Source organism: Martes martes, assembly GCF_963455335.1.
Source record: "Martes martes genome assembly, chromosome: 13".
NCBI lineage: Eukaryota > Metazoa > Chordata > Mammalia > Carnivora > Mustelidae > Martes > Martes martes.
Genome location: NC_137901.1, coordinates 47,166,683 through 47,191,766, shown reverse-complemented (window position 1 = coordinate 47,191,766; position 25,084 = coordinate 47,166,683). Strand labels below are relative to the sequence as shown.

The 25,084-nt window shown below is 44.0% G+C and overlaps 1 protein-coding gene and 1 pseudogene across 2 annotated transcripts in view; both read left to right on the top strand.

Moving 5' to 3' along the window:
- Positions 1-1,207: 1,207 nt before the first annotated feature.
- LAMA3 (laminin subunit alpha 3) overlaps positions 1,208-25,084 on the top strand; it is a gene marked incomplete at its 5' end in the record, with an annotated part of 268,142 nt that continues 244,265 nt past the window's right edge. The window contains one exon of the mRNA XM_080821882.1: positions 1,208-1,495. Within this exon, the coding sequence (XP_080678008.1) occupies positions 1,208-1,495 (288 nt within the window). The remainder of the gene's footprint in view (positions 1,496-25,084) is intronic.
- LOC308353928 (selenoprotein S-like) lies at positions 2,152-12,317 on the top strand (annotated as a pseudogene). Its single transcript has 2 exons — positions 2,152-2,241; positions 11,811-12,317. The product of its transcript is annotated as a selenoprotein S-like (transcript).

Here is a 25,084-nt window from a genome sequence, read left to right as displayed (position 1 = left end):
ACCATTTTTGTTTAATTACGGTGCTTTTGGATGTACAAAACTTTTAGTTTCTCTGTCAACTTACCAATCTTTGTGGCTTCTCCTTTCGGTTACACTCACAAATTCCTTTCCCTCTCCTTTTATTTTTGAAGAACAGATGATTAAACCGGTACACTGCCTTCTTTCTAGCAAATATTCCAGTATTTAATAAATAACTGGTCGCTTCTACTCCTTTCAACTGTACCCTTTTTTTATGGTTATCTCAATCTTTGCTCACGTCATGTTCTCACACCCTCCGTTTCCCTTCTCCTGCCTTCAGAGTAAGCTCCCTTACTCTGAGGCACTCGGGTCAGTCCTGGCCGGCAGCCGGGGCACTCTCCCTGAAGTGCTTAGAGCGCCTAAACCGGCTCGGTTTGGGGGAGACATTCTGCAAAGACGACCAAATCTCGGCCCCGGTTTGGGCGTACCCGGTGCTCTGACGCCAGCTTGACAGCTCCAGAAATTCGCTCAATATCTCTCAGTTTATCTGTAAAATTTACCAGATCGGGCATTTAAAGATTTTCCCCCAAGGTGTTTTGGCAGCTTGGCAAACGACAACCTGCGCTCTTGGCTGTCTTTTAAATGTGTCTGTTCCGCCACTCCCCATTCCCCGTGAGCTCCTTCGGTCCCAGCCTCTGAAAGCGCTGTAGTGCCACAGATACTGTTGGCGCACAGTGTTTGAGAAATCGACGGGACTTGTCTTCTGACAATTGAGACGTCCGGGAAGCCAGAGGTCCTTGATGTAAGTTCTGCAGCCAGTGCCAATTGGTTCTGATGTCTCACCCAAGCCTTCCCTCTTGTCCGAGGTCCGGGCTGGCTTTCACGACTGGTCAGAGACCGTGAGCAGCTGGAGAGGAGGAAGATCTGATTTCTGAGTGGGGCGTGGGAAGGTGGGGCCGTCCCGGCCCCCGCCTCTGCTGCCAGGGTGAGAGCACGGGAACGCCTTTCGCTCTCCCCGCCCGCGAAGTTTGCAGGGCGCAGCGCGTTGCAGAGACCTGGCCCGCTGGCCCGAGGCTGGGCGCTGTCAGTTCCTGCTTCGTTGGGCGCCCGCTCCAGCGGTCGCAGGCTCCACACCGGAGAAGCCGACCGCACCGCGCGGGCTCCGTGCGCGTGGGGCGGGGGCGCGGATCAGCCACCGCCCACACCCGGGGCTGAGCTCGCTCCTCCCGGGAGGATCACGCGCTGCAGGATGGCGGCGGCCGCGCGGGTTCCAGGCTGGGTATTGAGGCCGGTCCTGCTGCTGCTGCTGCTGCTGCTGCTGCTGCCGCTGCCGCCCGCCGTGAACCCCGCTCCGGAACCCCGGACTGCGGCCCGGCTCAGCCTGCACCCGCCCTACTTCAACCTGGCGGAGGCGGCGAGGATTTGGGCCACGGCCACCTGCGGAGAGCGGGAGCCCGGCGGCGCGCGGCCCCGGCCCGAGCTCTACTGCAAGTTGGTGGGGGGGCCCACCGCTGCGGGCAGCGGCCACACCATCCAGGTACGGTCCCGGGAGTGAGAGAGGGCGGGGTGGCGAGGGGCGGGCCCCCTCCCCGCGCTGGCCAGCGGCCCTCAGCAGAAGGAGGGGTCTTTCCCCCCGCGCTAGCGATACCAGGAGACCGGGAAGGGACCCCCCAGGCCCCGCGCGGGCCGGCGACCCTGGGAGATGGGCTCGGTGCCCCGGAGCGATCCTGCGGGAGCTCTGCCCTTGCCAGTTCGCCGCCCGAGGCCGGGACCAGTAGAGCACTCGAGGTAAATGAAGGCTGAGGTTAAGTTTGCGGGCGCAGAGGTGAAAGTCCCCAGATGCGCCTCGGGGTGCATGGAACTGTCGTCCCATCCTGCCTCCATCACTCGCAGCGCCCGGCCAGGCCATGAGTGCCCCCTCGGCTTCACTGGTGCGCCTCCTTCCAGGCACTTCTGTCTCCCCGACCTTATTGGGAGAAGTTGGTAGCAGTGGGTTTCCGTGGCGGGTTTGGAGAGAACTTTTAGGTGGTATCGGTAGCACCCCTCCCTCAGGTGTCACGGAGAAGATGCACCTCACCGCCCTGCCCGAAGCGCCCGCGTTCAGGGTCACTGTGTCGAATGAGACTTGAACTGGACTGAGATGGACACCGCGCTCGGGGTCCATCAGACTCATACTTCGAACACCTGGCGTAAATGATAAAGTTGCTGGTGCTTAATCAGCATCTGGAGGTGTGCCAGGTCTTCACCCACGGACCCTCACAGCAGCGCTGGGAACCGGAGCGGGTGGGCAGGTTAAGAAACGTGCCTGAGTATTAAAGGAGGGCAGCGGGATTTGAACCCACTCCTGACTTGAAATCCTCTTTACACTGAACTATAACTTAGAATTGCCCCCCTCGTTCTACTGGGAAATATTGCTGAGGAATGGGAAAGTGCTGCCGGAAGAGGGAGTAATTTCGGAACTTGGGCTCCGCAAGCAAAAGATTACCATTGAGAATCTAGGTCAGGGTTTTAGAAACTCTTGGTTGCGCACTTCCATAAACGACAATCGCTGAACATGCAATGCCAGTACGTGCTTATTTATTTATAAAGTATATGCATGTATTGCTTTATTAATATACGGTGTGTACTAGAAGACAGGCAAGAATAGAAATAAAAAACTAAAATAATAATGATGAAAATACTTTTTAATTTCCTTTATTAACAGCACCAAGTAAGTGTGCTTTCTCTAAATATTTAATTTCTTTTTTTAAGGCAGGTGGTAACTTTTTTTTAAGACTTTATTTATTAATTTGACAGAGAGAGATCACAAGGAGGCAGAGAAGGAGGCAGAGAGAGAGGGAAGCAGACTCCCCGCTGAGCAGAGAGCCCAGATGCAGGGCTAGATCCCAGAGCTGAAGGCAGAGGCTTTAACCCACTGAGCCACCCAGGCGCCCCTAAATATTTAATTTCTGATTGTAACTATTTATAAATATACAAATGTGATTCTATATATCATTATTTTTGACAAAGTTAGTTTGGCACTTATGATCCGGCAATTCAAGGTTGGTTTTACATTGATAGTTGAAAATAGTAGTTGTCATATCTGAAAAGATAGCTCAAAAATCTGTAGATTCAAGAAGAAGGACCACTGCACTGACCACTGAGTTCCAGAACAATTCACAGAGCCCCGGGGCAAAATGAAAATGTGAGCCCCTTGTTCAAAGATTTTGAATTTCAAGATGGTGATAGCAGAGCCTCAAATTAAGTGAAGGGGCCTTTGGGAGCATGGAATTCTGTGTAACTGGGCAGGTCTGATACTGTCTGAATTCTCTAAATCATGGTACTCATATTTCTGCCCATCCTTCAATTATTCTAAAAATTTTTTTAAGTAGACACTTGGCCAGTCAATGTTTGCTTTTCAGGTGGCATTCAGTACTTCCTGGTAGGAAGGTGTTATGTTTTAAGGGTTTAAAAAAAATAGATTCAAAACTCACTGCAAGTAGTTTTTTGGAAAATATTAAAATACATTACAAAATTCTGTGTCCAGGTGTTTAAACTGTGCAAATAGGAGAACTTTTAGAGTACCCCAGTTCTGTCTTCTGAACGACAAAAATATGAAACATTTCCAAACATCTATTTTCCAAGACACTCTTTTCAAAATGTACATTTCTTTAGAATAGTATTTACTTTTTCACACATTGTTGACACAACACCTTTACTTTCGTAGGTACCTCTGTTTTTTTGTAAATATGTATCAGGTAATATATCACTGGCAGTTCCTTGTCATCCCAGAAAGAGCAAATGTGGAATTTTTTGTGAAAAAAAAGTGTGACTCATCTTTAAATTTCAAAGTTTTAAATACTTTACCATGAGATAAACAGTGAATGTGTGTCATTGAAAGAATTTCTTTGTCACTCCTCATTTTAGTACAAGGTTGGAACTGTTCTGCTGTCTAGGAGAATAGAACCTGCGCGTCCACTTAACCAGGCCCACGTAAGCTTCGGTGTGTCATGGTCAGATGACAGCCTGGTGCAACCCCTCCTCCTCTACCCTTGGGCAGATAGACACTCAGGACCATTGTGACCGGCTGACTCGTGAATGGGGTAAAGGCCCTAAGCAGAGTGCATGTTAAATATTAGTCAAACTGAATTTCTTCATTTTTAGGTAAAAAAAAATTTTTGATATTCCCTTCTGGCACCCCATTGGATTGCCTGGCACACCCAACTTTGCAGAGAGCTGTTCTGACTATGGGAAGAGGAAATGCAAGGGGAAGAAATTTTCAAATATCTCCTCTTCCTGAGATTTGCCTGGGAATGGGCCAACCTTCACTCTCTTCATCTGGCATTTTCTTTTGAGCGCTCATAGGTTGATACTATGGTCTTGGAGGTCCAGAAAAGTCCTATTTTCTGTGCTGATTGAGTTTCCAGGATAGGTCCTTAAACTTTGGTGCACAGTCCTAGATAGAGTAGGAAGTGGCTTTTCTGACATCATTCAGCAGACTGTGTTTCTAGGCCAAGCTATAGCCTTTGGAAAAGGAGTGCCATCCGGTGTTATACTGTGTTCTTCCTGAAAAATAAGGGGTGAACAAGAGTCCTGCTGAATAGTGCTTTCTGCTTTCACAGCTGAGGGCTTGAGAAGATGTACTGATTGCTGATGGGAGAAGCTCTTATCTAATGAGGACAGAAGTGTGTTGGAGACAAGACAGGGAAGGGGAGTTCTAGAAGCTGGGCTCTTAGATGCTGGTCCTAGCCCCGTGTTGGCAGCCGCAGGTGCAGACCTACCTTTCAGGATACCGAGGGGTGATGGGACTTGGAAGGGTGGGAGATTATGACTGATCGGTTGGTTGTACCTGAATGATGATTATCTTGAATGTGTTTATGCTCAAGATGGGAAATGGAGAAGAATAACTAAAATAGTTCTGTTACTTGAGCTTTCTAAAAATAAATCTTCAGGGCCAGCCAGGATTTAGAATTTCAGGCCAGAAGGATTTTGCAAAAAGTGTAAAAAAAAAAAAAAGAATAAAAGTTATGTCTTAGAATAAAGCCTGGGTTTATGGTCCTGATTCTATAATAATAATCCTGATTCTTGAGTAGTAGCATGTGCCCATAGGCAGGGCATTTTAAAAGTCTGGATTTTGTTTATTGTGTGAAAAATGCTCACTGTGGTTTCTCTGGGTTTAAAATCCATTAAATAAGATTTTATATACTTGTTACTGCTTAGACATTAAGTTTTTGGTGTTTGAGAGCTCTTTGATTCAGGGATTTTGTCTGTCTGGTTCATAGTTGTGTCCTGTGCGTAGCACAAAGCCTGGAACAGTATGGGTGCTCAGAAAATACTAAAGGAAAAGATAGTGGAATGAAGACACAGCTAAGGGCTATAAAGAAGTCAATGTAAAGAATAGATAAGAAAAATACACAAATTAATTCTATTCTGCTAAGAAGTTAACTACCACTGAAATCTATCACACTTTATGCTTCAATTTTAAATGTTTCCTTACCTATGGAATAAAAAAAAATCATTATTTACTGACATCTGATAGAGGTGATGATAAAATGTAAGTGGAAGGCTGTATTGAAAATGTAACCTTGGGGGTGCCTGGGTGGCTCAGTGGGTTAAAGCCTCTGCCTTCGGCTCAGGTCATAATCCCAGGGTCTTGGGGTCTTGGGATCGAGCCCCGCATCGGGCTCTCTGCTCCGCAGGGAGCCAGCTTCCTCCCCTCTCTCTCTCTGCCTGCCTCTCTGCCTACTTGTGATCTCTGTCTGTCAAATAAATAAATAAAATCTTAAAAAAAAATGTAACCTTGTTTTTGGTTTAGCTTGGCATAAACATGACACTCACAAAGAATGAAATGAACATATTTACCACGCATGTGATGTTGATTTTGTACATTGACAGTTCAACATGTCTTCCGTTATATTTCTTCATTACATTATAATTTATGCACAGGAATGTGTATTTAGCCTGAATGACAGTGGTAGAGAAGTGCCCACATGTGAGTTATGGCCAAGAGCAAGAATGCTTGTCACAAAGCAGTCTAGGTTGTGTGTTTGTGTGACTTGGACTAATGGCCATAAACAGGAAACTCATTTCACTAAGGCTGTTTATAGAACCATTGTGAAAGAGAAACCATTTGTTGGCTTCAACAAGGGACTTTTCCTTTGTGAAACTGATAGGAAAGTGTTGGGCAAGGGCTGAGAAATCAAAGACATTTACTATTCCATTGATATATTTGTAACAATTCTTAGCGGTGAGTTATTTTAAGACTTCAGACAAGTGACTGCAGTCAGCAATTTAAAGATGAATTTTTAAAAATGATTTTCCTAATAGTTCTGTGTGAACATTAGCCAAAGTTTAGCACTGAAAGTTTATGTGCAAATCATTCGAACATAAATGTTTTCCTTTGGAGAGCCAGGTTCACTCACCAGCAGAGGAACATGGTTCCACACACAGAATGTCAGCAATTTAAATGTTTGCTTCAACAAGTCACAGATTTTGCTGGAGCTCATGGATCTTCAGGGTTGTAGAAGATGAGTACTTGGCGGTGGGAATGTTCAGTCCTTGAATTGTAGGATTTTACTTCATGTTCTGAATTACCTGTGCCATTGAGAACGTGGATCATTTAATCTGAGAAAAAGAAGTATATAGTCATAGGGAAAGAGAAGGACAAAAGGTGATTAATTTCAGCCCCTCACTTATGAGAAAACTATACTTAAGCCATTATAGAAAGTTAGCTGTGTGCATTTTACATCTTTAGTGCATATATGAATGTGAAAACTACACATTTTCTTCATATATTTTTTTAACCAAAACTAGATTGAAGTATGTGAGTCATTTTTGACAGTTTTATAGAGGCATAATTTAAATAGTATAACATGTATCCATTGTAGGTGTGAATTAAATATTTTTAAATAAATTTATAGAGTTGTACAACAATCACTAGAATCCAGTTTCAGAACATTTCCACCAGCTCCAAATGTTCTCTTGAGTCTACACACTCAATTTCCACATCTATTTCCACTGCTATGATATCTGCCTCTAAAAATTTCTCATTTCTGTAAATTTCATATAAATGAAATGACACAACATGTGGTTTTTTGTGTCTAAATTTTTTTAAAGATTTTATTTATTTATTTGACAGAGAGAGAGATCACAAGTAGGCAGAGAGGCAGGCAGAGAGGGAGAGAGGGAAGCAGGCTCCCCGCTGAGCAGAGAGCCTAATGTGGGGCTCGATCCCAGGACCCTGAGATCATGACCTGAGCCGAAGGCAGAGGCTTTAACCCACTGAGCCACCCAGGTGCCCTGTGTCTAATTTTTTTTTTTTTCAAGATTTAACTTATTTATTTGACAGAGAGAGAGAGAGGGAGAACCAGAGAGGGAACATAAGCAGGGGGAGTGGGAGAGGGAGAGCCTGAGCAGGAAGGCCGATGCGGGGCTCAGTCCCAGGACCCCAGGATCATGACCTGAGCCAAAGGCAGACGCTCAAAAACTGAGCCACCAGGTGCCCCAACCTTTTTTTTTTTTTTTAAGAGGGGGAGGGCCTGGTAGGGGCAGAGGGAGAGGAAGAGAGAGAATCTTAAGCAGATTGCCCGCCTAGCCAGGAGCTAGACAAGGGGCTTGATCTCACAACCCTGAGACCAACACATGAGCCGAAGTCAAGAGTCCACGCTTAACTGACTGAGCCACCTGCGCACCCTTTTGTGTTCTGACTTCCCTCACCTGGCATAATGATTTTGTGGTTTGTTAATATTGTTGTACGATTTACTGGTTTGCTTTTTATTGCAGAAAATAGTATGCTGTTGTATACTTCATTCTCTTTATCCAAATCATGGACATTTGGACTATTTTTAGGTTTTGGCTACTATAAGTATGCCGCTGTGAATATTCACAAACAAATCTTTGTGTGGACATATGTTTTCGGTTTTCTTGGGTTGATTCCTAGGAGTGGAATTGCTGGATCACAGAGTAAATTTATGTTTAATTTTTTGAGAAACTACCAGTTATTGAAATGAAGCCCTGATGTCTCCAACTAATATTATGGAACTGTTTCTCCCTTCAGTTCTGTTCATTTTTGCTTCATGTATATGTGAGGCTTTTTTGTTTGATATAGATATATTTACATTGTTATATCTTGAAGGATTGGCCCTTCTATCAATGTGTAATGTGTGTCTTTATCTTTTGCAACAATTTGACTTCAGGTTTATTTTGTCTGATGTTAGTCTAACTGTCACAGCTCTCTTTGGATTACTATTTGTGCACAAAATCTTTTTCTGTCCTTTAATTTTCAATTCATTTGTGTCTTTGGATCTAAATCTCTTGTAGGTCCGCATCGTGGGTTTTTTTTTTTTTCTTAAATCTATTCTGCAGATCTTTGCCCTTTCATTGTTAAGTTGAACCCATTTGCATTTAAAGTGATTGCTGATAAGGAGGGCTTTCTGCCATTTTGCTCTTCGTTTTCTGTAAGTCTTATATTTTTTGGTTCCTTAGTTCCTCAGTTAGTACTTTCTTTTGTGTTTAATTTCTTTTCCTAATGAACCATTTTCCTTTCCTCCTCATTTACTTTTCTGTATATTTTTAAGTTATTTTCACAGTGGTTACTCTGGGGATTACAATTAACATCCTAAATTTACAACAGTCCAGTTTCAGCTGATCATCAGCTTAGCTTCAGTAGTATCTAAACCTCGGCTTCTGTTCAAGTCTGTGCCCCCTTCTTTATGATGCTATCTTCACAAATCAGATCTTTACACATTGTTGCCCATTGACATAAATATATAATTATCATTCTAGGCATTTGTTTTGTAAATCATATGGGACAAACCAAAATTCCAATAATGCTGGCTTTTGTATTTATCTATGTAGTTAGCTGTACTGGTGTTTTGTGTTGTTTTTTAAAGATTTACTTATTTGACAGAGAAAGACACAGCAAGAAAGGGAACACAGCAGGGGGAGTGGGAGAGGGAGAGGCAGGCTTCTCCTGGAGCAGGGAGCGTGATGCGGGGCTTGATCCCAGGACCCTGAGATCATGACCTGAGCTGAAGGCAGATGCTTCATGACTGAGCCACCCAGGCACCCCTGTACTGGTGTTTTTTATTTCTTTGTATGGCTTTGATTTATATCCTAGTATCCTTTCATCTCAGCTGAAGGACTACTTTAGCATCTCTAGCCTCTTGGCCTTCAGTCGGGCAGGTCTACCAGCAACAAACTCCCTTCAGCTTTTGTTTATTTGGGAATGTCCTAATTTATCCCTCATTTTTGAAGGATAATTTTTACCAGGTATGGAATCCTTGACTGACAGTTTTTTTCCTTTCAACATTTTAAATATATCAACTCGATGCCTTCTGGCTTCCATGGTTTCTGATGGAAAGCAGGCTGTTAATCTTATTGAGGATCCTGTATGTGATAAATTTCTTCTCTTTTGGTGTTTTCAAGATATTCTCTTTGTCTTTTGAGAGTTTGATTATAATGAGTCTTGGTGGGGATCTCTTTGAGCTTGTCTTGCTTGGGATTTGTTAAATTTCTTGGATGTGTAGATTCATGTCTTTAATCAAATGTGGGCAGTTTCAACCATTATTCCAGTATCCTTTCTGCCTCTTTCTCGCTCTTCTGCCGGGACTCCCATAATGTGTATGTTGGTCTGTAACAGGGTCACAGTCCTATAGGTGCCTTGAGCTTTGTTTATTTTTGTTCATTATTTATTTGTTTATTTATTTATTTATTTATTTGACAGACAGAGATCACAGGCAGGCAGAGAGGCAGGCAGAGTCAGAGAGAGAGGAGGAAGCAGGCTCCCTGCTGAGCAGAGAGCCCAATTTGGGGCTCTATCCCAGGACCCTGGGATCATGACCTGAGCCAAAGGCAGAGGCTCTAACCCACTGAGCCATCCAGGCACCCCTATTTTTGTTCACTCTTTTTTCTTTCTTATTCTTATGCTAGATATTTTCAGTCAACTTATCTTTAAGTTCACTGATTATAGGTTGTAGGTTTTTGAGCAGATTGCAGAGTTCTGAAAATGTTTGTTTCAGTAGCTTTTTTTGTGAGATTAATTGTTGCTTTAGTGGAGGAACAGATCCTTGAAGCTTTTTCCTCTGCCATTTTTTTTTTTAAAGATTTTATATATTTGCTTGACAGAGAGAGAGACACAGTGAGAGAAGGAACACAAGCAGGGGGAGTGGGAGAGGGAGAAGCAGGCTTCACGCTGAGCAGGGAGTCCGGTGTGGGACTCGATCCCAGGACCCTGGGATCATGACCTGAGCCGGAGGCAGACATGTAATGACTGAGCCACTCAGGCACCCCTCCTCTGCCATTTTTGGTGATATCCTTACATCTTCTTTTTGAGTGCTTCCTTGCTCTCTGGTACCACAACATGTTCCAGGGCCATTTTTAACTTTTTTTTTTTTTTTTTCTCCTGCCCAGGAACCAACTGGTTTTTCAAGGAGCATTGTTTGTTTGTTTGTTTGTTTGCTTATTATGGGTGTGGTGTTTAGAAACCAAGATCTAGATATGAGGTACTGTTTAGTAAATGCTCATTGTTACTAGTATATCATTGCTTTTAGACACTTTCAGTGGACAGAGCTAGGAAATATACACATATCTACTAATTTCTACATGCACACACATCTACACTGGAAATGCAATTGATTTTTGCATATGAATCTTGTATCCTATGACCTTGCTGTAGATTTTTTGTAGACTTTAGTATTTTCTACCCACAGAACTACATGTGTTTTATTTTTTCCTTTCCAATCTGTATGCCTTTAATTTCTTTTAATTAATTAATTCATTCATTCACAAACACTTATTAAGTGGGTCTTACATGCCAGGCATCATGTTTAATGCTGAGGATGCAAAAATGATCCAGACATGATCTTTCTGTACATGACTAGTGTTTTTGTGGCCTAATTTTCTTAAAAGACCAGGGAAATTCCTATGAGGGAAAATAGGATATCATCTCATTGTATATATCATCAAATTACTCTCACTTAGAGGTGAATAGCTCTGGCTCTACAATCATATAGAGCTGAGTTTGGATTCTAACTCTACAGCTCTTTGACCTTGGAAAATTGCATAACCTCAGTTTCCCCATATATAAGACAGAATTAATATTAGTGTCTATCTCACACATTTATTGGGAGGATAAAAAACACTCAGCATATATTGTGGTACATCATGCCCAGTAAATGTGTTTTTTCATGGCATAAAAAAACTGTTAGGGGGGCGCCTGGGTGGCTCAGTGGTTTAGGCCTCTGCCTTCAGCTCAGGTCATGATCTCAGGGTCCTGGGATCGAGCCCCATATCAGGCTCTCTGCTCAGCAGGGAGCCTGCCTCCCCCTCTCTCTGCCTGCCTCTCTGACTACTTGTGATCTCTGTCGAATGAATAAATAAAATCTTAAAAAAAAAAAAAAAACCAAACCAACAAACAAAAAACTGTTAGGTAAGATTTCTAAAGTGGTGAATGACAACAATGATTTTTCATAATAATCATTTAAAATTTTTGAGCAAGAAATTCTTTTTTTTCTTTTAAAGATCTTATTTATTTAGAGAGAGAGTGTGTGAATGAGTGGGGGAAGGGGTAAAGGGAGAGGGAGAGAGAATGTCAAGCAGACTCCCCACTGAGCATGGAACCCAACGTGGAACTCAATCATGACCCTGAGATCATGACCTGAGCCAAAATCTAGAGTTGGACACTTAACTGAGTGAACTATCCAGGCACCCCTAAAAAATTATTTTGATCATGAACTGTATGGTACATTATATACTGAACATGTTTGGCATGGGAAATAATCCACAGGCATTTTTGTAGAATAACAGTGTTAAATTTTCTTAGTACTGTGTTAATAACTAGATATTATTTGTTTACACAGGGACATATTTTATAGCAATTAGAGAAATATTTTGGGGGGAGGGCAGCCATGGAATTGGACAAGAAGCTGCTGTCCATGCAGCCAGCCTTGGAGACAGAAGGGTTGCACTTCCTGCACATCCCGGTGAGCCCCCCCACCCCCCCCCACTAGTCCCTATGGCTGGGACATCACCCACTGAAGGTGTTCAGCTGCATCCTTCTCTCTGTGGTGTTTCAGAAGCTTTCCACCCAGCCGAGGGCCTTGAGGCAGAGGCAACCGGACTGCTGTGGAACCTGATGTTGTTGTTAAAGGACAAGAGGCTTTAGCAGCTGCTTGTTTCAAAATGCAAGAGGAATTAAATGCGCAGGGTGAAAAGTATAAGGAAAAACTAAGACAGCTCGAAGAAGAACAACAACAAAAAAAAGAGACAGCGCTTGAAATGTGGGACTGCATGCAAGAAGGAAAAGGTATGATGGAAATGTAAGAGAGCCCCCAGAAGAGGACAGTGCGGGGCTTTCTATGTCGTTAGTCATTGTGAAATGAAAATCTGACAGACACCATTAGTGACAGGGGCAGTTGGTCACACTTCACTAAAGCCAGTGATTGTGTTCATTGATTTCATAGGTAACTGTTAATTGGTATCTAAAGGCTTCTGGGTGATTAACAGTCTTGATGAAAGAGATCTAGTAATGGTTCTTCAAGTTAAAAGCCCCTGCTGGTACGACAGTCTCTGTGATGGGTTGTGCTGAATGACGTCTTTCTTATAAATGGTGAGCCCACCAGTGAGGACTTCTAATGCAGCCAGGTAATGGGGTTGTTTCTACATATTTATTGTTATGTTCAGAACTTTGGAAAAAAGAAACTATTTAAAAAATGCGAAGAACACTTTAAGCATCTTTATTAAATTCAAGGAAATTCTTTATGAACTTGAATTCGTCTATCAAACATTAAACAAAATTTAGCCTTCCAAAAAAAAAAAAAGTAACATTTTGGAGGGAGGTATTCATTCATTAAGGTTAATTTTGGTGGTAATAATATATTCTTCCAAATCGCAAATTTTTTTTTTTTTTTTGGTTGTGGTTTAAGCTTTCATGAAACCTGCATTAACCCTTGCTCAACATTCTGGAACCATTTGCCTAGTGAGGAAAAAGGTTCATTAAATGGTACCTCAGTGGTCTTAGTCAATGGAATTGGCTGTATACATGGGCTCCTGGCCAAGGGACACATAGGGGCTGAAATCCAGTCTGGGCAAGGCTGTGTCTGCTTAGAGGCAGCGAGCCTTTTTTCTGCTTCATAAAAAGAAAAAGCTTTTTGCATGAGCTAGCAGGGCCTTGATTAGATCCCTCATGCCAACAGGGTGGAAAATGCCTTGGGGAAAGCCAACTCATTGAGTCTCACATATCCTGCCATTTTTTTCAAAGTCATAAACATATTGTATTAGTGGTTTTGCCATCCTAGATGCTCATAAGAAAACACATGTGAAATCAATAAATGAACATTAGCTGGAGAGAAATATGGGTTTTAATGAGATTATTTATGCAGAGCTTAACTGTTGAGAAGTGGGGAAAGGACTTCTCCACTACTTTCAAGTTATACCCTCTACTGCATATACTGTGTACAGAAGTGATACCAAACAAAGAGCCAGAAGGGTGAGCAGGGCAACAGCCTCGTGATCAGGAGACTTACTGCCCTGCTCAGTGCACGGTGCTAATTTCACACACACACACATAACATTTATGGATGCTTGGCACCGTTCTAAAGCACCTTACATGTACTAACTTCTTCATCCTCACAGCCGTTTGTGAAGGCGATCCTCTTAGCGTGCTCATTTTATAGATGAGGGAACTGAAGCACGGAGAGGTTAAGTGAGTTGTTGAAGAGCAGAAAGCTGGTATGTGGTACAGCCAGGGATTCTGGCTGCAGAGTTCATGCTCATACCTACTCTACTAACGACTCCTTCCTCAGAGCCGCAGCCAAACAGGGCACCATCTCGGTAATTCCATTCATTACCCGGGAACCACTTATCTTCATGACTGGTGTCCTTATTAGCGAGAGCTGGAGCTCTCTGAGGGTGGGGCCACCGTTTCCTGCTTGTGTCTGTCTTCCCTGTGGCAGGGTGTCACAGACACTGCGTAGATGCTTTCTGAAGAAACTTTCAAAGGGCAACACCATCATAGAATTTTCCTACTGGAACAACACCTGGATAGAAGTGCCGTTTGACAAAAAACCAAAAATCAAAAACCTGAATTTCAACACCCTGCCTTTGGAAGGCAGGTGTGGCCCTGATGTGTTGAATTTCAAAGCAGAGATATCTGATACAGGGCCAAGACCAAGAAGCCGTAAGAGGCAAGAAAGGATCCTTCCTCTACGGATTTCAGATGAAGCAGCGCCCTTCCAACACTTCAATTTCAGACTTCTAGCTTCCAGAACCGAGACATGACATTTCTGTTGTTCTCAGCCACCCAATTTATAGTACTTTGGTATGGCCCCGGGAGATGAATACAGTAACTGTTCGTCTTCTGGGCTGCCAAAACAAAATACTATGGATTGGCTAACTTATAAACAACAGAAATTTATTTCTCACAGTTCTCGAGTTTCCTTGGAGAAATCCAAGGTCAAGATGTGGGCAGGTTCAGTGTCTGGTGAAGACCCACTTCCAGTTCATGTTTCTTCACTGTGTCCTCACAGGGCTGGAGAGATGAGGGGTCTCTCCGCAACCTCTCTTATAAGGGTACTAATCCCATTCAGCTCATCCTCATCCCATCATCTTGGGGGTTAGGACTTGATGTATGGACTTGTGGGGAGGGGGGACACACAGATATGCAGCCCATTGCAGATAACCAGTCTCTCTGTCAGTCGGCACTGCTCACTGAGTATTCAGTGTGTGAGTTATCTGTGTGTGGGGCAGGGGAAGATGAAGGGCACTGCTTGAGGCTCCCTGGGTGGTTCTAGGCTGTCTGCTCTTGAGACTTTGCAATCTGGCAACTCACAGTGTAGTCCCTAAATAGAATGGGGATTGCTCTTGGCTGATTAGATATTTAGGGATCACATACCTTGAGGCATCTTTAAATATGTAGAACACATCAGAAGGGCATAAAGTAAGGATTGACTAATGCAGGTGAGACTCTGGGAGTTTGGGGACAATGGATACATGGCTACTGTGAGCCTTGGATCCCTTTAGCACAGGGGTGGGACAATTCCTTCACTGCTAATGAGGGCTGAGGGGCTATGTCAGGGGAAGGGTGGGGTGGGATCGTGAGATGAAGGGCCCAATTCCCTATGTCCTGGACTGGCTCCACAGAAACTAAATATTGCAGAGGATTTGTATGCACAGAAGACATCACTGGCAAAGATTCTATGCAAGGTAGTTTGCACAGTGATTTGAAGAGAACAAAAATTTCAAACTTTCAAATTTTCGTAGTGTCTTCTCTGTTTCCCAGTGGTTTTCCTATTTCATGGTGACAACCCATCACTTAATGTTATCTTTAATGTGATCTTGAATGTTTTTAATGTACCAGAAAAATTAGCAGAAAATGGTGGAAGACCTTGTTTGGGAAATCTCTTATAGGATTGCCATAAACTAATTGAGATTTTTTTTTCCTTTCATTTTATTTCATTATCTTTTGGGTCAGACTTTTATCTGAGTAAAGATACAGCTATTGAAATCAGTCTTTCTAATGATAATAAAATCTTCGTTCCCTCTCTTTGAGCACCATGTAAGTCTTTGTCCCTCTCTGGTACTTGGTGTTACCTGCAGCCTCAATTTTCTTTGATCACTTGCTGGCCTCAGTTCTGGGAGTCGTTTTCTCTGGCTGTTGCATAGAGCAATTGTCCCTCTAGTTTAGGAGGACTGGAGCTGAAACAAATCACATTAGAACTGCTTGACTAACCACAAGGAAGATGAGGCGGGGGCCTTCAGAATCCCGACAGAGATGCTTGTAACCAGTGGCTCTCTGTCTTCACTAACGACAGAATCGAAGAGGATGTGTAATATTGCATCACAAGGGATGGGGATCAGCTCTGGGGAGGAACTGCCCAAAGCAGAGTGTCCTGCACCACTGAAAGGAATTTTAAAGAAGAGGGAGGAAGGTCCTTTTGTAGGTCAAAATCCTGTGTGTCATCTTTTCGGCCCATCCGTGGACAGTTAGAAGGCTTTGACCAGCCGGCCTTGTGGGGAAGCTGCCCTCCCCATGCCAGGCCTGTACACAGGAGCATGTTGCACTCCTCTGCAGAGGGTTGCAGCCAAGGGCTCGGGTCCCCCGACTAGCCACGCTCACACTCATCTCTGCGTTCCCAGCCCAGGAGCTCCAGTCAGAGGCCCCCAGTGAGGTAACTGGTGCATCCCAGATGCCTCCCCAGAGACTTACGACGGGCTGCTCTGGCTGAGGCACGTTTCCCCTGATGACTGAGTATTTTTCTACTCTGGCTCTCCTCTTCTCCTTACCTTCCATCCTCTTGGCTCAGAAAAAGGCAGGAGCCTTTTGTTTGGGGCGGCTCCTTGGCGGTGAGATACTTCTCCTGCCCTCTGACCCCTGCCTGGTGCTGTTCCTTGGGGAAAAAAATGAAACACTGGGATGCTGGTACTTTGCTTCTTGCCTTCACGGTCGCAGTGAATGAATGAAGTCTTGAGTGTTACTTTCAGACTGGCTTGTCCTCATTGACCATCTCAGCACCTGGAAACTCAACCGGAGCTGGTAGAACTTCTGTGAATGACATTTTGAAAAGATTTATTTATTTATTAGAGAGAAGTGTGGGGGGGAGCCAGTATGGGGTGGAGGAGGGGCAGAGGGAGAGAATCTCAAGCAGGCTCCCTGCTGAGCCCAGAGCCCAATGCAGGGCTCGATTTCACGACCCTGAGATCATGACCTGAGCCAAAATCAAGAGTCAGACGCTTTATGGGCTGAGCCACCCAGGCGCCCTGGATGATTCTTAATGTAGAGTCTTATCAACGAAGGCAGGAACTGCTACCTGGGGTTGGGTGTGAACACACGCTTGTGTCTGATATTCATTCACTCCTGTATTGAACAAATATGATTGACATGTATGTGCCGGGCATAGAGGAGGAGGACATTGTGGGCTGAGACTACAGATCTAAACAAGGCAAGAAAGTTCTCTAGCTGCGTGGAGCTGACATCCTATGGGGAGTTTGCAACCAGTGAGTAAACATACACAATAATGACTGTGGTTGGGTCCTGGAGAGAAGAAGCAGGATTTTGGTTTAGTAGTTCATGAAGGGAAGCTTCTCCACGTTCGGTAGATGGAGAAGTTTTTCTAAGGAGGTTTTATTGATTTAGATATTGGGGGTTGAGAAGAAATCATCCCAAGAAGTGGGTGGGAAACTGTGTTTCACTCAGAGAGACCAACAGGTACAAGGGCTGTGAGAGGGGAACATGCATGGCATGTTCTGAGAATTCAGAAAGCCAGGCTGCCCTCGTTGTTGCGTATTTTGAATGTTATGCCCGAGCGAGACCTCTGTATCCTTTCCAGAATTTATAAATGCTTCGTTTTATTTTTGTATGTATTTATACCCTTTCCGGTCCTCAAAAGAATTTAGGTGACTGGTGCAATTTAAAATCTTTGAGCAAAAGAGTTGAGGGAATGGAATGGGACAATGGGAAAATAAAGCTGTGGAGAGTGTAATTACTTCAAAAGGAGATCAATAACTGAAAGGGAATTGATAGGGAAAATCTTGGCTTGAGGAATAAATCAGGTCAGGGTCTGACTATGTCCCCAAGGGTTCTTTCAAGAAGAAACCAGTTGGTCCCAGAATCCCCAAAAGTATGAGAGAATGGGCTTTGGAATTAATAGAGCTTGCTTCGGAAGCGTCTCTCCTCAAGATGTGATCCTGAGTGAGTTAGGTTACCTCTGTGAGCCTTGGTATCTTCTGTAAAATGGGGATTCAAATGCCATTTAGTTCACAAGGTTATTCTGAGGATTACATGAAGTAAACCATAGGCACCCGGGACACAGTTAGTGTTTAATGAGTGGTAACTCTAATTAAAGGTTGTTAGGGAAGTAGAAATGGGAAGGCCTTGATAAAGAGGCCAAGTGTGGATTAGGAGAGGGAGACATAGTTCGGGTGCAACCTCTTTTGAATGGAAGGAAATCAGCAAGAAGCCTGTTGTGGCCGGGAGAACGACCATCATTTTCTTTCTTTGCTCTCTGATTTGGACACAGTGGGAAGATGAGCAAGGAAGGTCAGTACCTGAGAAGTCTCCCAGTGCCTCTGGGAGAGGCACTATCTAAAGATGGGAGAGCTGAGTTGAGTACGAGTGGGGCTTCCTGGGCAGAGCAGACGAGTGGTCAGAGGTTAGGAGCTGGGAATGGGCTCTGGGTGTCCTGAAGGATGGAGTAAGTCGATTTCCCTTAGAGAAGAAAAGGTGGTCTAGATTTAGTTACACTGTGCTTTTTTTTTTTTTTTTTAAGATTTTGTTTATTATTTGAGAGAGAGAGCACGAGTGAGAGGCAGAGGCAGAAGGAGAAGCAGACTCCCCGCTGAGCAGGGAGCCCTGACACAGGGCTCTATTCTAGGACCCTGAGATCATGACCTGAGCTGAAGGCAGGCGCCCAACCGACTGAGCCAAACAGGCGCCCCTACCTGGTGCTTTCTAATGAGTTTAGTGACAAGAGTGTAAGTCTGCAATTTCCTGTTGTTCTTGAACATCAGGAGTTTAGCTTCTGACACAAAAAGTTAAAAATCACACACACACACACACACACACACACACACACACACACCCCTTATCTCCCTTTTCTCTCTGGGGGGAGAGGGCCATGTCTGGGATTACTGCTCCTCCTCATCTCATTTATCACTTTCTAGTATATTTCTTGGAGTAACAAAATAGCCTATGCCATTTTTATTTATTAACTAAATGAACAAATATAAAGTGCCTGTCTTGTGCCAGATACTTTTCTAGGTAGTAAACAAGGCCTTATGCTCAAGGCACTTACAATAATAATAATAAGGATGATAGACAGCAAAGCCAGCAAATAAGTGCTTCCCGCTCAGAAGAAAGAGAAAGCAGATAAGACAGTAGAAAGAGATGGCAGAGTGCAGCACTGCTTTTGATGGAGTGGACAGGGAAGACCTCTCAGAAATGGGACTTAAGTCTGGGAAAAGCATATTCTCAGGAATGGGAAGAGGAAGTGCAAAGACCCTGTGGCAGGAACCTGCTTGGCATGAATGAGGAACAGCCAGAGCATTAGTGTGGGTCGAGGTCAGTGAGGGAGGGGAAAGTGGAGGGCTGTTTGTTTGTCTCCTGGTAGGAGTGATCCAGTAGAGCACTACACTGAGATGCGGGAGAGTGTGTGTGTTTAGGGGGTCTAATTGCAGACACAAAGTCCTAGAGCAGGCAGGAGGGGCCGATTCAGTGTGTGGGGAGGATGGGTCTGGCAGGGGGAGACTTTGGAGCACAGCTAGCTTCTCCACAGCAATGGGAGGTAAGACAGGTGTGTGGGACACATGCAGGGAGCTCTGTGGATCAGGAAGATGAGCAAATTCAGTGACTTCATCTGGAGAAGGGAAGAGGGAGGAGGAGGTTTGAGGAGCACCGAGAATGTGTGAAATAATTCCTGGGCAAATAAAAGAGGGAATATAGTGAAACCCTGTGCCAATATAGAACAAACACAATTCTCAGTTATCCGGGGATGGAGGAACCTAAACGCATATTCCTTTACTGGTCGTACCTGACTCCCAGGCAGGTGAGGGCCAGCGGGCCAAGTTTCTCTGGCCAAGGCCAAATCTCCGGTGCCGGCAGATTTGCATCTGCCCCTCCCCCGGGCCCCTCCTTCCTGCCCCCAACTCCCACCCCCCAGCATCCCTCCCGGGTTTCCTGTCTCCACTACACCACTTCAGTAAGTTGCTTAACCTCTTTGAGCCTCTGTCTCCTTATCTGTAAAAGGGCCAAATGATTGGACTCATCTTAATAGATTTGTAAAGAACGTCCCATCACCATGTGCAAAGTGCAAGGCGCCCTGGCTGGCAGGTGGATGTTTCCTTTTGTCATCACCACCATCAAGGCAGCTATTTCTGTGACTGTGGCTGCAAGATGGGTCTCTAGTGGCGTACTCCGCGTGTCCCTGTCACGGCTGCTTCCGTGGTCCCACACCGCAGTGGGCGGAAGAGAAAGAATCAGCTGTGGGGCTTGCTAAAAATTCCAATTCTTGCCCCCCCCCCCCCAGAGACACAGCCTTGATATAGGGATGCAGCACCCAAAATCTGCCTTTTAAACACTCCCCCACCCCCACCCCCACCCCGCTCTGGGGTCCGGTGGTGATCAGTAATCCCCATGGCAGTGCGATTACTTTGTGGATGATGTCTCATTGAATTTTCACAACCACTACATCCAGTTGGAGAATTAGCCCATTTAACAAAGGGAAAAAAGAGCTAAAGGGAGGCTAAATAATTTGACCAACATATAACTTGTAGAGCTAGGATTCAAATGCTCAGATTCTACTCCAAAATGCATCTCTTTGATATGAGTTAAAAGCAAAGCTGATGTGAGTTAAAAGCAAAAAACCTCCAGCATTTGGCTTGGAGGGAAACAATTTTTGAGTAGTAGGTGTAAATTTTGCAGACATCTTCTTATTTGCCTTTTAAAAAAAATACCTGGAATCAACCCTGAGTCCCTTGTTTTATAGATCTCTCCTATCCTTACCTCCAGGAGCCCAGCACAGTAGGATGTGTGCTCCACCCACCGTGGGGTGAAATCTGTTGCCGCCCCTCCTCCCAGAGCTGGTGTGTATCCATATGCTCTTCTCCTGGGCTGGCCATCTGCAGGAAACACACCCCCTGCCCATCTTAATCATTGATAACCACAATGATACACTTTTGGCCTCTCAGAAGGGATGACGTTCTGAACAAGGTCTGGGAAGGAATAATCTTAAGTTTGGAATGGGTGCACTCCAGAATGTTCTCCACATCAGGGCTCCAGCTGGCTTGGGTTGGGGGCCCTTAAGACAGTGCCTATAAGGCACACGGCCTCCGGAACCTTGGCGAGTGATGTCTGGGAGGAATGTCGGAGTGCCATGAATGTGCTGATGCCTCATGGGGCTGTTGGTGGCCGAGTGTGGCGCGATGCTGGGTTTTCTGAGCCACGTGCATCCACACGCCCGTCAGTCGGGGTGCTTTCCTGGGCTGGGATCTCTTTCCCAGGTCATGGGCAGCTGTATGGAAAGTTATGAAAGTGCTGTTTCAGTGTGATGTCACCTTCCATCCAAATGTAAGACAGGGCTCTTTGACAGAGCTCGCAGAGCATCTGGATCAGTATGACGGCGTTCTGGCTGGGGGTAGGACTCACACACGGATCCTGGTTCCTTCACGTCCTGGCTGTGTGATTTTTTTTTTTTTTAAGATTTTATTTATTTATCTGACAGACAGAGATCACAAGTAGGCAGAGAGGCAGGCACAGAGAGAGGAGGAAGCAGGCTCCCTGCCGAGCAGGGAGCCCGATGTGGGGCTCAATCCCAGGATTCTGGGATCATGACCTGAGCCGAAGGCAGAGGCTTTAACCTACTGAGCCACCCAGGCGCCCCGTGGCTGTGTGATTTGAGGAGAGGCACGCCACCTCTCTGAGCCTTCTCTTCTTCGCCTTTAAGTTTTGAATACCTTGCTGTAAGCCTGAGAGGGGCGTGAAGATTAAAAAGTAAATCATGCCTCTCCTGGGTTTAAATATCCCTAGGCTCGCTTGACCCCAGCACCCTTTGGTACTTATGTGGGGTTTGAGCTACTTCTCTTCAAACTTGCTACATTTCTTTAGGGCCAGGGGCCAACTCTTTGTGTTTGTTTGCTTGTTTCTATCCCTGTATCCAAATTAATGTTCTCCACGTTGTAGGCAATTCTAAGAAGGTGAATGAATGAGTGTTCATGCAATAAAATTCTTTTTTTAAAATTTAATTTAATTTTTTAAAAGATTTTATTTATTTATTTGACAGATGGACAGATCACAAGTAGGCAGAGAGAGAGGGAGGAAGCAGGCTCCCTGCTGAGCAGAGAGCCCGATGCGGGGCTTGATCCCAGGACCCTGAGACCATGACCCGAGCTGAAGGCAGAGGCTTTAACCCACTGAGCCACCCAGGTGCCCCCATGCAATAAAATTCTATTAGGGAGCATTACTGTAATCAACCTCTAGTTTCTTAGAACAATACAGTGTTGTACTATGGATTGAGATGCGAAGCATTGTCTAAAAGATTTTCAGTCAAGGAGAATCATCAGCAATGTTAGGAACTAGGAGAGACTTTTTTTCCATCCTTCTGAAAAAGCATAGGTCCTTTCCTGGGTCTCTGAAATATTAGTTCATCTTCTGAAGCCTTCCAACCTTCGATCTCAACTCTGTCTTGTTTGAACAGTTCTGTCCCCTTTCCTTCTACCCCTTCTGTTAAATTTGCTATTTCCCATATGGCTAGGCTAATAATAGTCTTGATACCATTCAGAGCATGTGTCCCTTGTCCCTGTTTCCAAGATAAGTCCCTTGTCCTTGTCTTTTAGTATTCTCATCTCTGTCTAGAATACAGAGTAGGTCACCAGCACAGGGGTGTCGCATGGATGGGTGAATAATGGAGCACAAGTGTGAGAAGCCTCCTCTGTTCTGTCCTCCTCCGACTTCTCTCAGTTCTGGTCCTGCTTTCATTTATTTATGACTATTTTTAAAATATTGGACCTCAGATGTGGAGTTGGATTATGAATGATTCACAATCCTCAGTTTATGACATGCTTTTATCATGGGTCCTTGCATGGTCTGCTTTAACGTATATGTGGATGGATGGATTTTAAATAATGTAACAAGCATCCATGTACTGGCTACCAAAACCAGAATAGGGCCTTGAAAATAATTTATGTCTAACCATATGGTTTTTCTACCTCCCATCGCTCTGTTTCCCACAGTCTGGGGTAACCATCATTCTGAATCCTTTATTAATTTTTCCTTTGCTTTCCTTTTTATATAGTTTTATTGTCTCTATTTTTCTAAAAACTTTTCTCATTTTGGTTGTTCTTAACTTTATATCATACTTCCCCCCACCCCCATTTGTTATATTGTTAAGATTCATCCATATCTTTCATGTTGTCAAATATATTCATTTATTCATTGTTGGTCATGTATTCATTCATTGCATGAATATACCATTGTGATTCATTCACATTGATGTGGCTGGGTCATTAGGTTATACCCAGGATTTTGCTCTTGTGCACAGTGTGTCTATGAATATTCTTGAACATGATGTCATCAAATTTGTGCAAGAGTTTATGGGTTATGAGCTTGAAGGTAGAATTCCTGGGTCATAGGAAATGTGAATTTTCAATGTTATAAGATAATGCCAAAATAGTTTTCAAAGTCTCTACACCAATTCATATTCCTACCATACCCTTTCCAATGCTAGTTATCCTCAAATTTTGAACTTGGACCTGTTGAGTGGATATAAAACAGTATTACCCTGTGGTCAGCCCTGATCACTAATGGTGGTGAGAGTGAACAGTTCTTCGACTGTTTATGGATGTGTGTGTTTCCTCTTCTGTAAAAGGCCTATTCCTACTTTAACCCTTTTTTCTGTCGATCTGGTTATACTTTACTTATTGATTTGCAAAAGTTTGGTATGTCTTTCTGATGAGAATTCCTTGTTAATTTTATGTTCTTTGTTCAGGTATTGATTCTTGTGTAACATTACCCCAAAACCTACTGGCTTGAAGCCATAATTTTTTTTCTCATCGTTCTGCGGGGTCACTGGGCTCAGCCTGGTGGTTCTTCTGCCCCAGGTAGCGTCAGCTAGAATAACTCTGGTGTACTCAGTAGCTCCCTAGGTAGGACTGGACTGGGTGGTCTGATATCTTGGTGCTCTTCCATGTGTCCTCACCATTTGCTTAGCGTGCGTTTTCTCATAATGTGGTGATTTGGGGGTAGTTGGACTTTTCCTCTGGAGGCTGGTTTGCAAGAAACAGCCAGCCCTTTTAAGGCCTCTGCTCGAAAACCTCAGAATGATACTTCTGCAAATAATAAATAAGTCTGGATTCAAGAGGAGAGAATAACCTCGAGGGAAAATAGCCTCCACTTCTTGATGTGTGAAGTGGCAGACACACGCGGAGAAGGAATTGCTGGCAGCCATCGTGAGACTGTCTGCTGCTTGTATACTATGAATATCTTTCCATTCGTAACTTTTCTTTCTACTTCTTTAAGGTGAACCAATTTCTTTTTTTTTCAAGTTATTATTTTTAAATTTTATTTTATTTTATTTCTTTGAGAAAGGGTCTGTGTGTGAGTGGATGGGGGGAGGGGCAGAGGGAGAGAGAGAATCTTGAGCAGGCTCCACATCCAGCCTGGAGCCCAATGTGGGGTTCGATCTCATGACCTTGAGATTGTGACCTGAGCTGAAATGAAGAGTCAGACACTTGACCGACTGAGCCACCCAGGTGCCGCTAAGGTGAACCAGTATTCCTAATTTTAATATATCTCTTCTTTTGTAGTCAGTGCTTTCTGAATCTTGTTTAAGAAATCTTTCCTTGTTCCAAATTCTAAAAGATATTCACTGATATTTTGCACTAATTGATTTTAAAGTTTATTTCTGACATGAAGTCCTTAATTCATCTGACATGGATTTTTGTCTGTGGCTTGAGTAGGAATTTGATTTTATTGTTTTCCATTGGATATAGATTACTCTTCCCACTTATCTGATGTACCACCTCTGTTATATACTAAGGTTTCCCAAATGCATGGGTTTGTTTTGGGTTCTCTTCTGTCCTGTAAGGCTGTTTATCTCATCTTGCTCTGTTTTAATTATAATAGCTTCATAATAAGCCCTGATACCTTGAAGGGCAATTTCTTCCTCCGTGGGCTTCCTATTCAGCAATATCCTGGCTTTTCTCTCAATAGAGCTTCTCTTGGAGCATGATAATTCTAAAATTTATATATCATCCTATCCAAGAAAAGAGTAATTTCATTTATTTAGATTTTAGAAATTCTTTTAATAAATTTTTTTTCTTAAAATCCTTATATGAGTGAAATCATATGGTATTTGTCTTTCTCTGTCTGACATATTTCACTTAGTATAATATGCTGTAGGTCCATCCATGCTGTTGCAAATGACAAGATCTTATTCATTTATTTGATAGAGATCACAAGTAGGTAGAGAGGCAGGCAGAGACAGAGGAGGAAGCAGGCTCCCCGCAAAGCAGAGAGCCCGATACGGGGCTCCATCCCAGGACCTTGGGATCATGACCTGAGCTGAAGGCAGAGGCTTTACCCACTGAGCCACCCAGGAGCCCAAGATCTTATTCTTTTTTATGACTGAGAAACATTCCATTGTGTATACATACAACTATT